This window comes from Penicillium citrinum (genome assembly GCF_028827155.1).
Source record: "Penicillium citrinum strain IBT 23319 chromosome Unknown utg000009l:1.0-4274883.0:1.0-4276374.0, whole genome shotgun sequence".
Taxonomy (NCBI): domain Eukaryota; kingdom Fungi; phylum Ascomycota; class Eurotiomycetes; order Eurotiales; family Aspergillaceae; genus Penicillium; species Penicillium citrinum.
Window position 1 is genome coordinate 1,270,050 of NW_026622694.1, and position 17,364 is coordinate 1,287,413.

General features: G+C 47.4%; 7 protein-coding genes across 7 annotated transcripts; 4 read left to right on the forward strand and 3 right to left on the reverse strand.

Moving 5' to 3' along the window:
• Positions 1 to 3,109: 3,109 nt before the first annotated feature.
• N7469_009946 (uncharacterized protein) lies at positions 3,110 to 3,469 on the forward strand (the record flags this gene model as incomplete). The annotated part of the gene is made up of 1 exon (XM_056648851.1): positions 3,110 to 3,469. One exon carries the CDS (start codon positions 3,110 to 3,112, stop codon positions 3,467 to 3,469), a length of 360 nt encoding a protein of 119 aa, XP_056495982.1.
• Positions 3,470 to 3,805: 336 nt separating this feature from the next.
• On the forward strand, positions 3,806 to 4,624 carry N7469_009947 (velvet factor family protein; the record flags this gene model as incomplete). The annotated part of the gene is made up of 1 exon (XM_056648852.1): positions 3,806 to 4,624. The coding sequence occupies one exon, from the start codon at positions 3,806 to 3,808 to the stop codon at positions 4,622 to 4,624; it is 819 nt and encodes a 272-aa protein (XP_056495983.1).
• Positions 4,625 to 5,686: 1,062 nt separating this feature from the next.
• N7469_009948 (indoleamine 2,3-dioxygenase) lies at positions 5,687 to 7,119 on the reverse strand (the record flags this gene model as incomplete). The annotated part of the gene is made up of 3 exons (XM_056648853.1): positions 5,687 to 6,058; positions 6,153 to 6,749; positions 6,826 to 7,119. The coding sequence occupies 3 exons, from the start codon at positions 7,117 to 7,119 to the stop codon at positions 5,687 to 5,689; spliced, it is 1,263 nt and encodes a 420-aa protein (XP_056495984.1).
• Positions 7,120 to 8,034: 915 nt separating this feature from the next.
• On the forward strand, positions 8,035 to 9,780 carry N7469_009949 (kynureninase; the record flags this gene model as incomplete). Its single annotated transcript, XM_056648854.1, has 4 exons — positions 8,035 to 8,219; positions 8,360 to 8,697; positions 8,783 to 9,260; positions 9,365 to 9,780. Exons 1-4 carry the CDS (start codon positions 8,039 to 8,041, stop codon positions 9,778 to 9,780), a joined length of 1,413 nt encoding a protein of 470 aa, XP_056495985.1. The 5' UTR covers positions 8,035 to 8,038.
• Positions 9,781 to 10,043: 263 nt separating this feature from the next.
• Positions 10,044 to 12,276, reverse strand: N7469_009950 (uncharacterized protein; the record flags this gene model as incomplete). The annotated part of the gene is made up of 5 exons (XM_056648855.1): positions 10,044 to 11,392; positions 11,444 to 11,832; positions 11,892 to 11,947; positions 11,998 to 12,151; positions 12,206 to 12,276. The coding sequence occupies 5 exons, from the start codon at positions 12,274 to 12,276 to the stop codon at positions 10,044 to 10,046; spliced, it is 2,019 nt and encodes a 672-aa protein (XP_056495986.1).
• Positions 12,277 to 13,572: 1,296 nt separating this feature from the next.
• Positions 13,573 to 14,229, reverse strand: N7469_009951 (cytochrome c oxidase subunit 7; the record flags this gene model as incomplete). Its single annotated transcript, XM_056648856.1, has 5 exons — positions 13,573 to 13,602; positions 13,695 to 13,726; positions 13,786 to 13,847; positions 13,931 to 13,999; positions 14,201 to 14,229. 5 exons carry the CDS (start codon positions 14,227 to 14,229, stop codon positions 13,573 to 13,575), a joined length of 222 nt encoding a protein of 73 aa, XP_056495987.1.
• A 286-nt stretch (positions 14,230 to 14,515) lies between these two features.
• Positions 14,516 to 17,110, forward strand: N7469_009952 (uncharacterized protein; the record flags this gene model as incomplete). Its single annotated transcript, XM_056648857.1, has 1 exon — positions 14,516 to 17,110. The coding sequence occupies one exon, from the start codon at positions 14,516 to 14,518 to the stop codon at positions 17,108 to 17,110; it is 2,595 nt and encodes an 864-aa protein (XP_056495988.1).
• Positions 17,111 to 17,364: the final 254 nt, after the last annotated feature.

Below are 17,364 nucleotides of genomic sequence, written 5' to 3' on the forward strand. Positions count from 1 at the left end.
CGATCTACATCCATTGATATGCATAGCAAGTGTTCCTATTCAACTGCATCTTGCCATGAATGCCAATCATTTGGAGCCTGGCCGGGCCAAAAAAAATTTCTACAATTTAGGTATAGATGATCTATTACCGCGGCACCCGACTGAGCGGTCGACCTTCTCGCGTCCCAATTTTTTTTTCGCTGCAGTAGCTCTGCAGCAGTGGATGCCTTCACAAGGCTCACCATCAGGCAGTCAGAGGCACACTATCTTTTTTTTTGGCCCTAATTGTGACTTGCGATAGTAGGATTTGAGTGGCGCGCAACTCCTCTGCCTCGACAAATCATGACAGCCCATGGAGCAGTCTCCACGGGGCCTCGCTTGTTCTGGTGGGCCTTTTTCTGTTTTTCTTAACGTCCTCTTACGGCCGAATATATGCCGACCCATCCTGTCAATTGGAGACCATAACTGCACGGCTGAGAGTGACGATGGAGACAGGGAACAGGCAACATGGGAATAAAGAATTGGCTGGGATGACTGAAGAGGTATCAATGACGAACAACACGACACACACACCCAGAAGGCAATTACAAATTATGTGATCTACACCATATCTGCAGTATCGTGAACTCAGATTACACCTCGGATCGCGAGAAGCCAACGATACGAACTTGGCAACGTTGCCTTTAGTGCTCGGGCCCTCTCTACAAGTCATCAACGCTGTTCCAATGGAAGGAAAAAGAAGAGGAAGGGTAAAAAAGGGAAAGAGAGATTAAAAAAATTATATATATATATATTCATAGTTCGCTTTTTCGAGTCCATTTCTGGCTGCCTTGGCAGATCTGATCTCAATTGACGTTGTGTGGACGCTTGAATCCCGACATGTAACGTGGAAAGCCACTATGTACATACATGTATGTACTCCGTCCAATGCTCGGGCTCATTCAATGCCATGCGAGGGATGAATGGCAAGTACAAGCAATGTCGTGAAAAAAACACTAATTTTCCCTGATTTCCTGGAACTGGGTGACTTACCGACTGTTAGTGCCCGCATCTTTTTTTATGGTTCTTTTTCCCCTAACCTGCTCCCCCTCCCTCCGGAAGCTTGCCGCCAATGCACGGACATCTTCAGAGGAGCCTCGGTGCAAAACTATTGTATGTATTGTATTTATTGTATCTGTTAAAGAATCTACAAGGAGCCACTGACGCACTTTGCCCAGATCCTCCCTCCCCCTCCACAGTGGGGTTTTGAGAGAGAAGATCGTCGTATGTTTTTGGGTTTTGACTCGCTTGCCAAGCCCACGAAAGAAAGGCCAATCATCGGAAGACGGACCTGCAGACCCATCCGGTTTGATGGGTGTGATTCGGAACTGAAGCTCATGATATCAGCTTCAATCCATTCTAAGGGTCGGTCAGCACCCGATCGACGGGTATCCCCGTTCACTTCCCGCGTAGTTGGTGGTGTCGTGTCCACTCTATAAAGGCGGAGATCTAACTTTTCTGCACTTTGGGGACCGTCCCACCGTTCTACCGTTCCATGGACCACAAGTCCTCTAATTTAGGTACCAAGCCGCGATGTACAAAGTATGGAAGAACTACCCAAGACATCCCCTGCCTAGGCTTTTTTTTTTTTTCAACTAGAGCCCCTCGCTGCTACCCACTGTGTGCCAGCCAAGCTTGCACCGAGCATCTTGTTCTTGGAGTAGGAAGAGAGAAGGAAAAAAAATCTACAGTACACACCTCCTAGTGGGAAAAAAAAGAAAAAATAAAAATAAAAAAAATTCAAACAATTTGAAAATATTCTTTTTTCCTCTTTTCCGTAAAAGAAGAAGACCCTTTTCAAGAAAGGATTTGCTACGTTTGCTGCCCCCCCCCCCCCCTCCTCCTCTCCCATCACACTTAATCCAACCCCAAATGGGCTGGGGCTCAGGCGACTAGGAGCAAGCCACCTTTATCTCTTTCACAGACCACAGTGTGGAGTCGGTCTCGACTGTGACATGAAGATGTATGAATGATGAATTTGGACACGCGTTGACTATGTATTGTTGACCGTCTTACACTTACTCTATCCCCCGATAAATATTCTTTCCTGGTAGCAACTGGCGCCCGAGGATCAACCTTGTAAGGCGATATTTAGTTAACACATTTAGCAACACACAGGCCCTTGCTCCTCTCATCTTCACTGGCAAGGTCTACCGCTCCACAGTGGCTGTGGCGAGACTTGACTGCTCGGCCCGTTCCCCCCCCCCCGGTTCTTGCCTTGTAGCTGATACACCAATCGTAGTAGTAGCGTTGGGGCTTGTCTGATGGCAGAGCCCTCCACCAGGGGCGAGAGAGATTGGGATTGGATTGGAGGGGGGGGGTGATATAATATCAAATTCTCGAAACTCAGCAAATCACACAACCGTTTCCAAAATAGAATAACTTGAGAATACAAGCAAAAAAAAAATAATAGTAATAATAATAACAAAAAAAAAAAAAACATAGAAAGAGTAACAGAAGACACTGAATCCACACAGCCTCCGCTACTGCACGCTTTCTCTCGAATGATTGGGTGGCTCAGTCTTGCGTGCACCGGCGAGGGGAAAATCCGGTGCGTCAACATTTCGATGGAAAGCTGCAACATCTCCTGATCCTTCAATTCCTTCAGTACCATTTCCAATTCCACTTTTTCCTTCGAGGGAATAGAAAGAAGGGGTATCTCGAACAGGAAAGGGGAAAAAAAAGGCAAAAAAAGAAGAGAAAAAAAAAATCCATCCGGATCTGCATTCTGCGGTTTGTCAGATATTTTGACCGTAAACCGAGCAGATCCAGGATATGCAACGAACCTTTCACGTTCCCATCTCCACCGTGGCCCCATCCCTATTATATCAAGTCAAGAACAAGCCGCAGATCTATATTTGAGACATCGACTCCGCTCCGACGCGGTCGTGACTTATCTGACCGCTCGCTGTCCGTTCAATGCCTCCCGTGCTAAGCCCACCGTTCCAAGACGGCACGACTTTAAAATCAACGCAACGGCCCGCATCAACGGCGCCTGCGCGATATAGGATAGATGTCAGGGACTCCGTCTCAGCAATGTGGGCACCCTCACCCCGATAACAGGGCCTATAACCCTCGATCCCGATCCGATATGTCTAGGATGATCTATGAGCCCTATATACACCATGAGCCTCGACAGGCCGTCGCTCCGAATGCTGGTTGTTATCAACGTCAAATATTGACGACACCACCGCCGCCACGACTACCTTCATTAGGAAGTTTACCGGGGGCGATTGCAGACCCGAGATATATCCTCTCTTCTGACAATGGATACGTGAATCATGATACTACTATACCACACACGCTGCCTTTACGAGTGCATCCTCATGGCCCTGTGATAGATCCTCGGGCATATCCCGTTCCGTATGAAGAGAGATCAAATCCGATGTTCAGCCATGGCCGTGAATATGCTACTCAGCAAATGCGGACATTCGACCAGGAGTCTCAGTAAAGTCCCTTTCTTTTCATTTCTTTCTCTCTCTCTTCTCTCTCTCTCGATTCAACCGCCTTATTTGTCAGTCCAGCCATCCTTGTGCGGCGTCCTTGAGGTATCAAACTGTTCCTATTGAGTTCAGAATTGACGGGACGACATATCATGTTTTACCGGGTGAACGATCGATTCAAGAAAATGTGCTCTAACACTGCCAAAACGAACTACTCTAGGTATAGCAATACCTCTACCAATATTTCGAGCCCTGTGCATTTTGAAAAAAGCCCAATATCATATCCCAAACCAACAAATACCCCGCAAGAACCAAGCAGCAAGCCCAGAAATCCGGGCTACAGCATGCCTCACGGCTTCGACAAACTTCTACACCACGAGCCCGAATCATCATCCCCACCGCCACCATCAACCCGCCGACCCTCCACACAATCCCGCTACCACCTTCACGTTCGCCAACAGCCGATAGCAGCCCGAGCTTGCGGTGCAGGAGATCGAGACCGTCGCCCCGTCGATCCACCCCCAATCGTCCAAATCCTCCTCACAGACTTTGACCCCGAATCTCAAGAGGACAGAGATATTCTCGAAGACCCCCGGTTCACGGTAGGCTGTCTTCTTTTCCCCGTCTCAGATGTCCCGCCTTACCAACCAAATACCGCCAACGAAGACCAACCTCCAGAAGGAGAAGGTGACGGCGTTGCCCGTGCAGACGATACGTTCTCAACACCACTTCTCTCCGGAAAAGCATTCATGTCTCCATTTTTCGTAGACGCAGATCCAGATCCTAATTCCGCACCTACACATCCATCCTTCGATAACACCCACCAAGCTTCTTCCCCGGGTCTCTCTCAACCGGAGAATCTCCGCAATGCATCGAAACTCCATCAGCCTGCGACTTTCTTTATTTTCGCAGATCTATCCATTCGCTCGGCCGGGTTGTATCGGTTACAATTTCGTCTTATGAATTGGGGCTCTGTTGAGGATACGGGTCAGTCAATGCCTATTCTTGCGGAGGCGTGGTCTGATCCGTTCCGAGTCTATCCTGCGAAGGATTTTCCTGGGATGAGAGATTCGTCGATTCTAGCAGAGGGGTTGAAGGAACTTGGGTTTGTGGAATTGAAGACGAGAGGGAAAGGGAAAGGGAAGGGTAGGAAGAGGTGGTGATATTGAAACTACGCAATCGGTTTTTCTTTTTTTTTTTTGCCTCATTCCTTCAAATTTACATTTGATCTATTCAGCGATAGTTTGGTGGAAAGTTTCTACATTGGTTTTCATTTTATCATTGTGCTTTCATTTGGATTTCTAGTCTGTGGTGCATCGCTTATTTTGTGGGTGTCTTTCGGCAATATTCTGGGGGTTGGAGCTCAGGGGCATTGAATAGCGAGAATGTATTAGCCCTGGGGGCAAAGGCGTTGATTGTACTTAACTTTTTCTTTTTCTTTTTCTTTTTTTGGAACCAACTCATGACCATCTTTCCTGGGTTGGACTATCATGATGTTTACTTTGCATCTTTGGATATGAGACATGACTGACGAGGCGAGATAACTACTTTTCTATAAGAATTGAAATAGACACCAAATGAAAGCATTCGAGCATCCACAAGTGAACAAGGGAAGAATAAGACATCAGAGTAAGGTTTTTTAGGGTTTCCGGAGTTGGTATTCGGTGTTTGGTTTAGAATGGCTACGACTGCCACTGGAAGACGCCATCCCCACAAACCTTGAAGACCGGATCCACAATGACTCGGTGTTTGAAGACAAGAATTCTTCCGGTTGATATTTTAAGTATAGTAGTATATGAAAAGGCCGGCCATAGTGAGATGGCTCTGAAATGATAGGTCCAAGGAGAGAGCTGACTTGTGCTTTTAATGTCTCGACCTTTGAAGTCACTAGTAGTTAAATGCATATCACTATACGCAGCACTAGTACAATCCCAAGCAACGATGGAATAATGATCATTTCAACTCATCCAAACCTGAAGTCTCTTAGTTAAATTACATACCTAGATAGCTAGTAAATTTTTCCGCTTATTTATTATTCATCCTCGTTGACAGAAGAGGATCACACATATACTGATGAATAGTTACTGGCTACTATGTACTATGACGTCAAGCTCAATCACCGTCAAGAAAAAGGAATTCTACTTCAAGTCATTAAGTTATCAGATAAAATCTACATACTATCCGCGGATGTCGAGCATGTAAAAAGCAAACCCAAGCAATCATGTCTAGCAAGTTGCAGCCTTAGTATCATCTCTTGTCTGCTTCAAAAACGGGATCAAACTCGTTCCACCCGTGCCATAAAGCCCAGTAGGATTCTTATCATCCAACCCTTTCATCTGCGAAGTAGCCGTAGCGAGATTTACCCTCTCATTATTATGTATCACTGGCGGATGGCTTCTTGCGGGTTTGATAATGTATCGCGAGACGATTTGGATGTGCGTGTCTCGGAAAGAACTTAATGAAAGCACTGCGGCATTATAGGACTCTTTTAGGGCTTGTTCAGTTGGAGAGGAAAGAACATAATCGCGAATATTTGAGAGGGTGGAGAGGGCTTTGAGGAATTCTCTGTGTGGTGCGGGCATGTATTTTCGCATTTCCTAAATCAAATCATTGTTAGTGGGAGATCACTCCTACTAGATGATGGTGGCTGGTGGTTGATATGGAGAATGCACCCAGACGTGGCTCGCTTACCTGAATATATCCTGTACCTGCAGGCTTGATATCCCCCGTAGAAGCATGGTTGACACCGAGGAAGATATCAAAAGTTTGAATCAATGAGCTTTGAGCATTACTGCCCCCGCTATATTGATGCCATTCGCCCTGTCCCTGGCCAACATCATAGAATACGCCATAGGGAAGACCAGCAGCGGTCATGTTCTTACTTCCGGCAAGGAACGGGCGAAGTTGGTGGAAGAATACCTCCGGCTTATTCTTCTCGTACATCCTCCGAAGGGTCGAGTTGAGATCTTCCAGGATATCAGTGAATCGCCAGAGTAGTGCTGTAAGACGCGCGGAGTCATTGACTGTGGCCGCTGCAATCGCATCTAACATCAACGGAAGGACTCGGGCCCCCTTTGCCTCGATAGCAACGGATATCACGATGAACCACTCTTCATCTTTAGTGCCGGTAAACGAGGTCAGAAGAGAGAGATTGTCTGGTTCTGTGATATCCGCTTCCGGGACTGTTGTATAGTTCCACAAAGTGATGGCTGCATAGGTTGCACAAGGAGGTAAACCCAGATGGGAGGAAATCTCAAGTAAAGGGACTGAGATACAGGGAGGTAGAATCTTATCTGTTCATTAATATTCAAGTTCCAGAAAACGATAGTTTGAATGGTTGAACGGGTGGTGTGATTTTACTTACGTCTTGGGGTTTCTCGCCGCCCCAGATATAAGCATGGGTTATGAGCCCTAGCACGCTATATGCACGGCGCCATTCTGGTTCAGATTCTAACAATGATGTCTTTAGAACCGGCAAGTTCTCGACTAATGGTCTTATCTGGCCGGTCTGGATAAGAGATGGGAGTTGTGCGGCAAGATTTTCCCAGGGTGCATAATAAGAGGAAGGAAGCTGTTGAAGAGGAAGTCCCCTTGGAAGAAAGCCATGATCCGGAGAGATGGCATAATCTTCCAGGTTAATCTCCGGAGATTGAATCATGGCGAAATGTTTTTTTTTTCTAGGGGTATAGTAGTCAGGAAGATAGTTGATGGAGTATAGCCGAGCTGTTGTTCAACGCTTGTTCAACGTGTCCAGGCCAGGAGTACTTTTGGGACGAACGACAAGATAAATGAAAGACGGTGTATATACAGAGCATTTCCAGCTTGAAATAGGCGAGTATAACGGAATTGAATATTGGACGGACCCCATCCAGGCCGGGTGGCATCGGCCCATCAACGTGTTGCTATGTATGAAACCCGGAATCAAGCCGGATCTCTATCCGCCATCCGGGTTGGTTGGTGAGGTCACTCCAACTGGCATTTTCGTCAATTCCAGAGCTACTACAGTTCTATGGTTGATACATTTCGATTTAATTTGTATTCATTTTGTTGCTCACTTTTTGTTAATCGAGTGTAATAGTATGCAAGTGTGCTTTGGGTCACTGCACGACGTGCAGCCAACCTATCCGAAGATGTCTTGCATCTGCACTACATGTGTAAGCAGGGTAACCAACTTGGTGGGTTTGAAAACTCACCCACTACAACAGAAATGACTTTTGCATAGGTTTATCATCATGCCCAATAATCATTTCAACTGTAGTTATATTCATATTGTTATCTAATCTAACAGCTTCAATTCAACACATTCTTTTCTTTTCTCGCGGGGAAAAGTGGGACCGGAACCTGGAAGCGGAAGCGGATATCGCATCCGGCTGCAACTTTCCCCGCGAGAAAAGAGAAACGATTTATAAAAAAAAAAAGGAAGAGAAGAAAAAGGAAGCTCCGGTGGATGGTATAAAGTGGTAAGGATTCCAGACGTAACCAACTACCTCCCGTGTTCCCCCTTGTGACCCCCTGTTATTTGTCCTACCTTCAACTTATCTCATCTCCTGTACGTCCCTTGTCGTCCCAGTCCCAGCATGAACGGTACCAACGGCACTACCAACGGGGTCAAATCGCCCAAGCCCAGTTTCCCCGCTGAGGCCACATCCAAGGAGTACGCGATCTCTCTGGATAAATCAGATCCGCTACGGGCACTGCGGGATGAATTTATCATTCCTTCCAAGGCTAACCTTGCCAGCAAGAAACTGGCCAAACCTGGTAAGCCATCCTTAAAGAGTAAAGAAGAAAAAAAGCACCAGTGGAACACACATGCTGAGAACAATTAAATAAAATGTTTTTCCGTGCTGTGCTCATTCTCGTTACTTCGTTACTCCGTGCTAGATGCTGATGCTTTACAGGCCTTTCCAATGAGCCGAGTATTTACTTCTGCGGTAACTCCTTGGGCATTCAGCCCAAGGCTGTCGCAAAATACATGGAAGCTCAGCTGGATACATGGTCCGGGATCGGTGTCTGCGGTCACTTTACTGATCTAGAGGGCTCTCCACTGTCACAGTGGCAAGTTCTTTCTGAGCAAGCGGCGGCCTCGATGAGCAAGATCGTCGGGGCTGCCCCGGATGAAGTCGCCGCTATGGGCACTTTGACGATGAATCTGCATTTATTGCTGGCTTCTTTCTACCGACCAACAGAGACACGACGGAAGATCCTCATGGATTGGAAGGCTTTCCCGAGTGATCATGTAAGTGCATGCAGTCTGCATTTAGCACACACGATTGGAGGAACCCGAGCAAATAAAGATCCCAGAACTGACGAAAACTTCATAGTACGCAATCGAGTCTCATATCGCCTGGCACGGCCTTGACTCCAAGGATAATATGGTTTTGATCGGCCCAGATGAGGGTACCTATGAAATTCCGACGGAGAAAATCCTTTCTGTCATCGATCAGCATGTCGATGATGCCGCTGTGATTCTTTTGCCGGGGATTCAGTATTACACTGGTCAGCTTTTTGATATTCCTCGCATCACTAAATATGCGCAAGAGCGCGGGCTGATCGTGGGCTGGGATCTTGCCCATGCGTACGGAAACGTTGAAATCAAACTACATGATTGGAACGTTGACTTTGCTGCTTGGTGTACCTATAAGTACGGAAATGCTGGGCCAGGTGCGATGGGCGGTCTTTTCGTGCATGAACGTCATGGACAAGTAGATTATTCGGAGGGAGAAGATTCACCCAAGTTCCGTCATCGGTTGACGGGTTGGTATGGTGGTGATCGCTCAGTGCGGTTCAAGATGGATAATAGTGAGTCTTCCATATACCTCCTGCTAATTTACGCAATTTTCACCCTGTCGAGGGAATCCCTGTTCATATGAATTTATGCACTGGATACTAATCTGCCTCTATAGAATTCAAACCTATCCCAGGTGCTGGTGGCTGGGTTCTATCGAACCCCTCGGTGATTGATCTGACAACCCTCTGCGCAGCCCTTTCAGTCTTCGAAAAGACTTCCATGAAGGACTTACGCCAAAAGTCTTTCCATCTAACCGCTTATCTGGAGTTCCTTCTTTTGAGCGATAGTACTGATGAGGACCGTCAATTCAAGATTATCACCCCATCTGACCCTCATGCTCGTGGCGCACAACTGAGTTTGCTACTCAAACCGGGTCTTCTGCATAATGTTGCAGATAGTTTGCAGAATGCAGGAATTATTTGTGATAAGCGTGAGCCAGATGTTGTCCGAGTTGCGCCTGTGCCACTGTATAACACTTTCTCTGAAGTCTGGCAATTTGTCCAGGTTTTCAAGGGGGCTCTTTCTTCGTGAGACTAAAATTATGAGTTGAATCGGTTGGATATAGAAAGGGATTGGGAGGGCTTTTATTTCTTTTCGGATTCTTTTAGGGATTCGCATTTATTCTACATAGTGTTGATTGCCTGAAGTAAGCTATCAATACGAGACTTAGCAACACTTCATCTCCAGATTGAATTCCTTCACTGAAATTGTCGTAAAAAAATAAGACCTCTCTAGCGCCGCCCTTCGTTCCTTAAACACAAGCGACACGATGTGTGGATTTTTTTTTAAAAGGATCAGAAATTCCCAACAGAATCCCAATTTTCTCCACTCCTGAGAAACTCTTGTCCCTGAGAAAAGAAATTCGTCGCCAGAATTGAGAAGTCATCATTCGAAAAAGTCAGTTGTTGTGGCGAGACTAGCCCGCTCGTAGAGTAATCCTGCGCCCCGGCGAATTCCGTATTCGTACCAAAGCTTTGATGCCTCACCCCAGACGAATGCTCATCTGACGCATTCAATCGGCTCGGTGCGGGAAGAGGCGATGTCTGCGAGACTTCGGCGGCTACAGGCGGTGGACCTGTACAAAGGGAGTCGCCAAATAAGCGACGGGCTGAGTCGATATCGTTATTCGACGAGTATTCTAGAATTTCCCAGAAGCGAGATAGGTCGATCAGAAGGCTTTGATTTTGTGTGTCGGGGTCTGGTTGGTAGGTGGCCGAGACGGCGTCTTCAAGGTGTTGGAGTCGACGGGCTAGACGGGCCATGTGTGGCCATTTCTGTCCAATTTTCTGAACGAATTGTACACATTTGGAGAACCTTTCACGTTTTTGTTCGCGGATTGCAGAGTTATCGGTGAAACTGAGCTGGAGTTCGATGGTTGCTACCACTGCGGCACTGTAGCCTAGTAATGGGTCTGATACCAATAATGACTTTTCTTCAAAATAGTTGATGAAGTGGATGATCCAAGTTGTGTGCGAAGAGATTAAGTCGGATGTGTGTTGAAGAAAGATTTCCGGAATGGTGCTCCGGAATGTGCGTAGGCTCAGGGAGAGTAACAGAGGGTGGTTCAACAGGCATAGGATGGTGTGGTACATGAACTGGTTGAGGAACCAGGGTCCCCAGTACTCTCGGTGTGCTTGAAGCTCTTCAAGGGATCTGTCGCCGAGATTTGCGGTTTTGTACCGATGAGTGAGAGGCATACGGGTTTCCATTTCCATTTGGATGGCAAGGATTTTTGAGTACTCGGAGTCAGGGGACCATGGCGGAACATTGTCTGGTCTTCCTCGAAGCTGTACATATCTCGCAGTCCTCGCAAAAGCCTCACTAAGCATTATAACATATGCGTTTATGCCCTGGTCTTGGATTGTACTCCTTCGAGTCCCCGAATTTGACAGTACCGGAGACATAATTCTTGGAGGCCTTGACGGACTATGAGGATATGGTGGGCCGCTCACATCTGGGAAATCAAGGATTGAAAATTCGCCACCGTGAAGACGCTTCAGCAAGCATATACTCCAGAAGCAGCGTCGACGTTCTTCTCGGACAATTGGATCCGCAGAAGGACGGGCTTCCACGCCAAGATTGGCGCACTGAGCCATGTTCATGGCAAGACTGCTGTGGATACTCGAGCGATGGGTGTTTCCATCTATCATGGTGTCAATTCATTTCGATGATTCAATCAAAAGCAAGACCTTACTGGTGAAATCGACCAAGCTCAAAAGACACAGGCACTGAAGTGTTGATATCTCGACAGGCCCTTCCGACACGCGCTTCATCACAAGTCCGCGCGCTACCTCCGCATAGCCATTGACTTGCTCGTTTAGATCCCCGCTACTGTGATACTTATCCGAAAATCTTATACTAAGAGATAAGACGGCATAAATGATCTCGACATCTCGCGTCGGGAGACTTGCCAAAAAGCTGCTTCGATGGAATAGAGGCAGCGGTTGAGAATCGCAGTACAACATATACAGCTCTGCGATAGGCAATATTTCGTCCCAGGGCGGCAATATAGTTGAGAAACTTGCTACAGAGGATCCCATGGCGGGGACAAGGGTCTCTGAGGACTCATTTCTTGAATTGGAGCTGATAACGTAACTTATTAGCCATGACACGTCACCACTTGTAGATGAGGATTTCCATACCCAAGATGGTCAAGGACAGCCCCTAACTTCCCCTCTAAACTCTTCAGTCTATCTTCCTAGTGGTTTGTTAGACATTACCCATGCATCTGAGATTCAATGGACATACCAGTGAATGTGACGATGACAGGGCCATTCCATTATTCCGCGGGGCTTCTTCTGGAGGTGGTCGACGCCTTTCTTCCGCATACACGCATTGCTGCCTGAGTCTAGTACACAGGGAGCAAACGGGCTGTTCGCCGGGACATTTAGCTTTCTTGCGTCTGGGCTTTTCGTGAGCCACGTATAATTCACCCGAGAATGATTCATGCTCTTACCTGCATGGCTCACAGGCCTGCCTCACGCGTTTGGCTGGTCTTTCTGGGTATGTGGGGTCGGCCTGGTCCATTTCAAAAGGGCTCTTTGTCAAGTGTCGCAGGGCATAATCCTGGGTCTTGCGTGGTCATAGAGCCTGGATGCTTTGTTTATTGATGTGCTTTGCTTGCAGCAACCTCCCAGTGGATAAGAGGGCAATAATGATCTCGGAGAAAGTATCAATTAATTTCCAAAGCAAAATTAGGCTTGATACTCCACCATACCTGATCTGACTGAATCGTGGAAATTTAAATTTTGTTTCAAGAAGTCGAACTGAAGTTGCCGAGACAGTTATGTATATGACTAATCACAGTGGTGCTGGATGGGATTGCCCTTTTGGCTGCGAGAATAGATTATCTACGATTTTGGCTTCAACTAGAGTTACTAACTTTCAATGACCTGTACAGGTGAGGAGTTGACTTCTGGTTTGGAAGACTAGTTATGAGGGAATCTTGCAGGTGTCTAGGTGTTAGTGATGGCGTCACCAGACACCACTGACTACAGTATATATATCCGTATATAGCGATGACATGAAAAAAGTCAACCGTGCAAACCCTTCTCTGGCACCAGAGGAGGGTTTACGAGTCACAAAAATACTAGAATATACGGTATATTAATAGCTTCAAATAATAGTATAGGACCGACTCCGACACATGGACCCGTGAAAACCAGCATATACAAGACGTGATGATGAAGTATAGTAGATGGTTGTCATGTCTCATAGCTTATCTCTGGTTCACGTTGCTGCGACCATATATGGATGTGCTGTTTACATCTCTCTCGATTTGCATTCTGGCCTTCTTAAACGTTTCAAGAGAAACAAAAGAGATTCATTTAGAAAGGGATTGTTCTAAAGCCGCAAAATAGTGGTCACGTATATGTAAAAAAATAAAAGGAAAGAAAAAAAGAAACCCGCCCGACCTGGGACTCGAACCCAGAACTTTCAGATTAAAAGTCTGACACACTGACCAATTGTGTTAGCCGGGCTTGTTACGTGATAGCGATACCCTTTTATCGCTCCATATAGTACCCTATCCTTGTAAAAACCGGGCCAATTACATTACTCACATAATAAGGTCACATATAATCATATAGAAGAGGCTAACAAAAACCCCGAGCAGAGTTATTCTACGGCCATAAAGATAAATTTACAGTCCAGAGAGAGTTATTTGAGGCAACAAATCTGGAATTGGCGCTTGAGTTGGTATATGTACAGCCCCAAATCATCGGTGTGCCTTAAAAACCGTCTATTCCATCACCGGAGTAGAAATACACCGCCATCCAAACAAACTGTATCTTCCGCAGTAGAGGAAATTGATGATTTAATCATCTATTTCTCACCGAACCAAGTCTTGTGGCCCTATTGAAGAGTCAGTCAGTAACAGGGTTAAAAAGCTCCGCCAGCGAGGGCTAGTGTAGATGAGTCGGTGGAAAGACGAGGGATTGACTCACGAAGACCATGCGGCACATGGCGTAGGTGGTGGCTAGAATCAGTGTCAGTAGGCTGCCAGTTAAAGTACCCAATTGGAGCCATATCACTCACCAGCACCGAGGCCGTAGACGGAGATCAGGTAGGGGTACATGACGTAGCCGGAACGGGGGGGTCTGGAGGAAGCAAACAGTATGTTAATATACTGCAAATTGTCGAGCCGAACGGTGCTTGATTTCAAAAACTAACCTTCCACCACTGACGCTTGCCGTCGTGGTTCTGGAACAGACGCTGGTAGTAGGGGACACGGTTCTCGCGGAACACGAAACTGAAGACAAGTCGCACCAGTTAGCAAAGCTTCTCCATAACTCTGGTGAATATGGATTTCAAGTCCGCAGCGCAGCCAATTGCAATTGACCGATTGCGGTACTCTTGAGAGGATTGCATCACGAGTTTCGGTCACCCGGAGAAGGAGACACGGGCGCAGCAGCAATCGCGTTCATGGAAGCAAATATCGAGGGAGACGTACCCGGCCAGACGAGGCGCAGTGCGGAACATTTTGGCGGTTGGAGGGGGGGTGAGTTGGGAGAATTTGGGGTGGGAGGATCGAAGGGCAATGGCACGATGTCGTGGTTGGCGAGCTCGGGTCACCTGACTTCCCTCTTTCTTCCGCAGTGACTAAGCACCGAAAAAGGCAAAGCGTCATCCAATCACCGCGGCCTGAATTGAGCTTGCAATTATTTGTTGCTCGTCGCTGTTCAGTGCTTTTTGCGTTGGTTTCCGTTTCGATTCTCCCTACTCCAGCGATGGTCGACGCCGGTTGCCATCCTCCCCTGCCCAACCCATGCGACCGGCTCTTCTTCGACTGTTGAAGAGGCCTTCCGCCGTCTCGATCCTCGATGCCCTCGCCGCGACCTCTATTGGGATCGAACAATTTGGGGTTGATTACACGCGCCTGCGCTGTCAATCAAGATGCGTGAGGCATAGTTCGACTACAAGTGATACTGGAGATCGCTCTGTCGAAAGAAAACTCTGGCCACGAAGGCGCACAGCGGAGGACAAACGGCCTTTGAACTTTCCTATTCATGACATTGAAACACAGACAGCAACTGATATGACAATCCCGCCACACTCCCACGAACCCGACACTGGAAACACGACAATAAATAAGGCCTCTTTGAGCACTCTGAGATTAAATCCTGACCGACTAGAGTTCGAGTCTAACCTTGGACACACCCATGACTTCGGGACGCGGTTAGTTGACCAACCGCAACACTCAGCCAATTTTGAGCTTTGGGAAGAACTTCTTCGGCACCGACAAAGACACTATGGAGATCAAGGCACACAGGATATTTGGGAGGGATTAACGGTCCGCATACAAGGGGTTTACCTCCCCGTCATCGGAGATCGCGCAGATTTCTTCTGGAAAAGCTTCGTGGAACTTGGACTCAGGCGCGAAATATATCTGGCAGATGTGGTTCAATATGCGATTGACCTCCATCAAAATGAAGGAGTAAGCTGGCCACGCCTCTATGAGAGCGTGGTTGGTGGTCTACTGGATCGAGGGAAGACTAGACAGGCGACCGCATTACATCGATGGTTGCAAAAATCAGGGATAGCCCAACCTAATCATCTCTCGCGCGTGATTAATCCGGCCTTTCATCCAGCATGCATACCTGTCTCTCCGGAACCTGTGAATCTGGTGGCGGCTCAGCGGCGGACAATTACCCTCGGACTCAAAGCTTTCAAAGAAATGTGTCGGACCGCACCCGGCCATCGCATATACGCACCAGTGATCTCGGCTTTGATGCAGCATGGCTACGGGGAACATGCGCTGAGAATGCATAATTTTCTGATCAAACACGATGACCATCCACGAGCAGTAGAGGAGATACTTGATCTTTTGGAATACGTCAAAAGGTATGGAAGTGCGGATGAATATAATGCAATTCGAGATTACGCCAAATCAAGAGATTTTGATAACGTCGGCCTTGAAGCAGGCATGGCCGACAAAGGAGGCCACAAAGCCAAGGTGACAGGAAAAAGGTACAACGACGACATCGGGGCGAAATTGATTTCCACGCCGCCCTTCAATCTTGAATGGGTCATTGGTGCTCTCAAAATACTGGGTGTGTCGGCAATTGGTCCGCGGACTCTTCGCGAAGTGACCCTTCGGGCAAACGGCAGCAAGGACATCCTTGATAGGATTGATATGATTCGGAAATCCGGAATCGTGATAGAGGACTCTGTCTTTCTACGACTCGTTGAAAAACTTGCTAGGCAGAACCGTGACATCTTGCTCTCTGATTTATTGCACAGTGACCAGCATCCCGATGTTCTAGCGGACGCCAAGCTCCAAGAAACGTTCTTGATATCGCACTATATGACTCAGGACTGGCGCCAGTATAACCTGGCACAAGCTGTTCTCACAGAACTCCTCCCAGACTCACCGGGCTTGTGGGATATACAGTTCCGCAAACACATTGCAGTTGGAGAATATGATGCTGCTTCTCGAGTAGTGGACGAGGTTGCTATCCATGGCCAGAAGCTCAGTGAAGAGAGCGTGGACTTCCTCGCCGAGAAGGTGTTGACAGCCCGACAAGTGACGAAGGCCCCTTCCCCGGGTAAACATCTCTCGGCGAAGGAGGAGGTTATGTTTGTCTTTCGAGTTCTGCAACGAGTGGTGCCCGCCGGGAGCTATGTCAGTGCGGCCTTTTGGGTTGAGTTGCTGAAACGATTAGGCATGAATGATGACTGGGATGACCTTTATGAAATGTGTCATTGGTTGGTCCAACAATACTCATTCACCCCTGGCGCAAAGCCATCATTAATATACTCCAAATTGCAACCCTCGGGACGAGACGGCCGAATCCTCAGTCAAATCTTTACCGAACGCATGCAAGCAGCCATCGTCACTTGGGGATTTCGACCCCGAATCCAGGAACATCTTGTGGGTAACGACAAGCATGTTTACAAATGCCATAAGACGGGCAATAATTACATTCTCTGGGTACGAGGAATTGTTCTCCTCCGCGAGCTACGCGACGCCGGCCTGCAAGTCAACGCAAGCTGGGTCCGAAAGGCAACTCGGCATCGGCTCGCCGTACTATTCAGCACCTATACCCCGTCCGCAAAGCCGGTAAATCGAACATTACGGCGATTATGCCCATTCACTTTACAAGAGGTGGTGACGAATCTAAATTGCGCCTGGGGCGAACCCATGTTCAATGAGATGGAACAAACACAGCCTCGATGGCTGGCTAATCCCTCGCGTACTGAGAGCAGTCGTCGCCGTGCTTCTGGGGTGGTTCTTTCACGGTCTGAAATCGCGGAATTGCGCGAAAAGGCGAGAGAAGGCGATAGTCGAGCATTGCGTCAAATGCGCGAGTGGCGAGATTTACGCGATCGGTTTCCACCGAAGGGACGGCCAGACTCTTAGAGTTGTTTCTTGTATATTAATTGTATATAAACCACGAAGTACTTTAAATTAACAACGAATGTACCAATACTCCACATGATTTCTGATACTCATTAATCCTTCTTATTCAAATGCCTAAATATGTACTATGTATATTACCATTAGAAGTAACTACCTTCATAGATTGTACCAAGTATCCACCTGTCAGAGATCCATGCGGCGAGGATATCACTAGTGGATAGTCCACTCCTTGCATCAGGCAAAGCTGACCGACT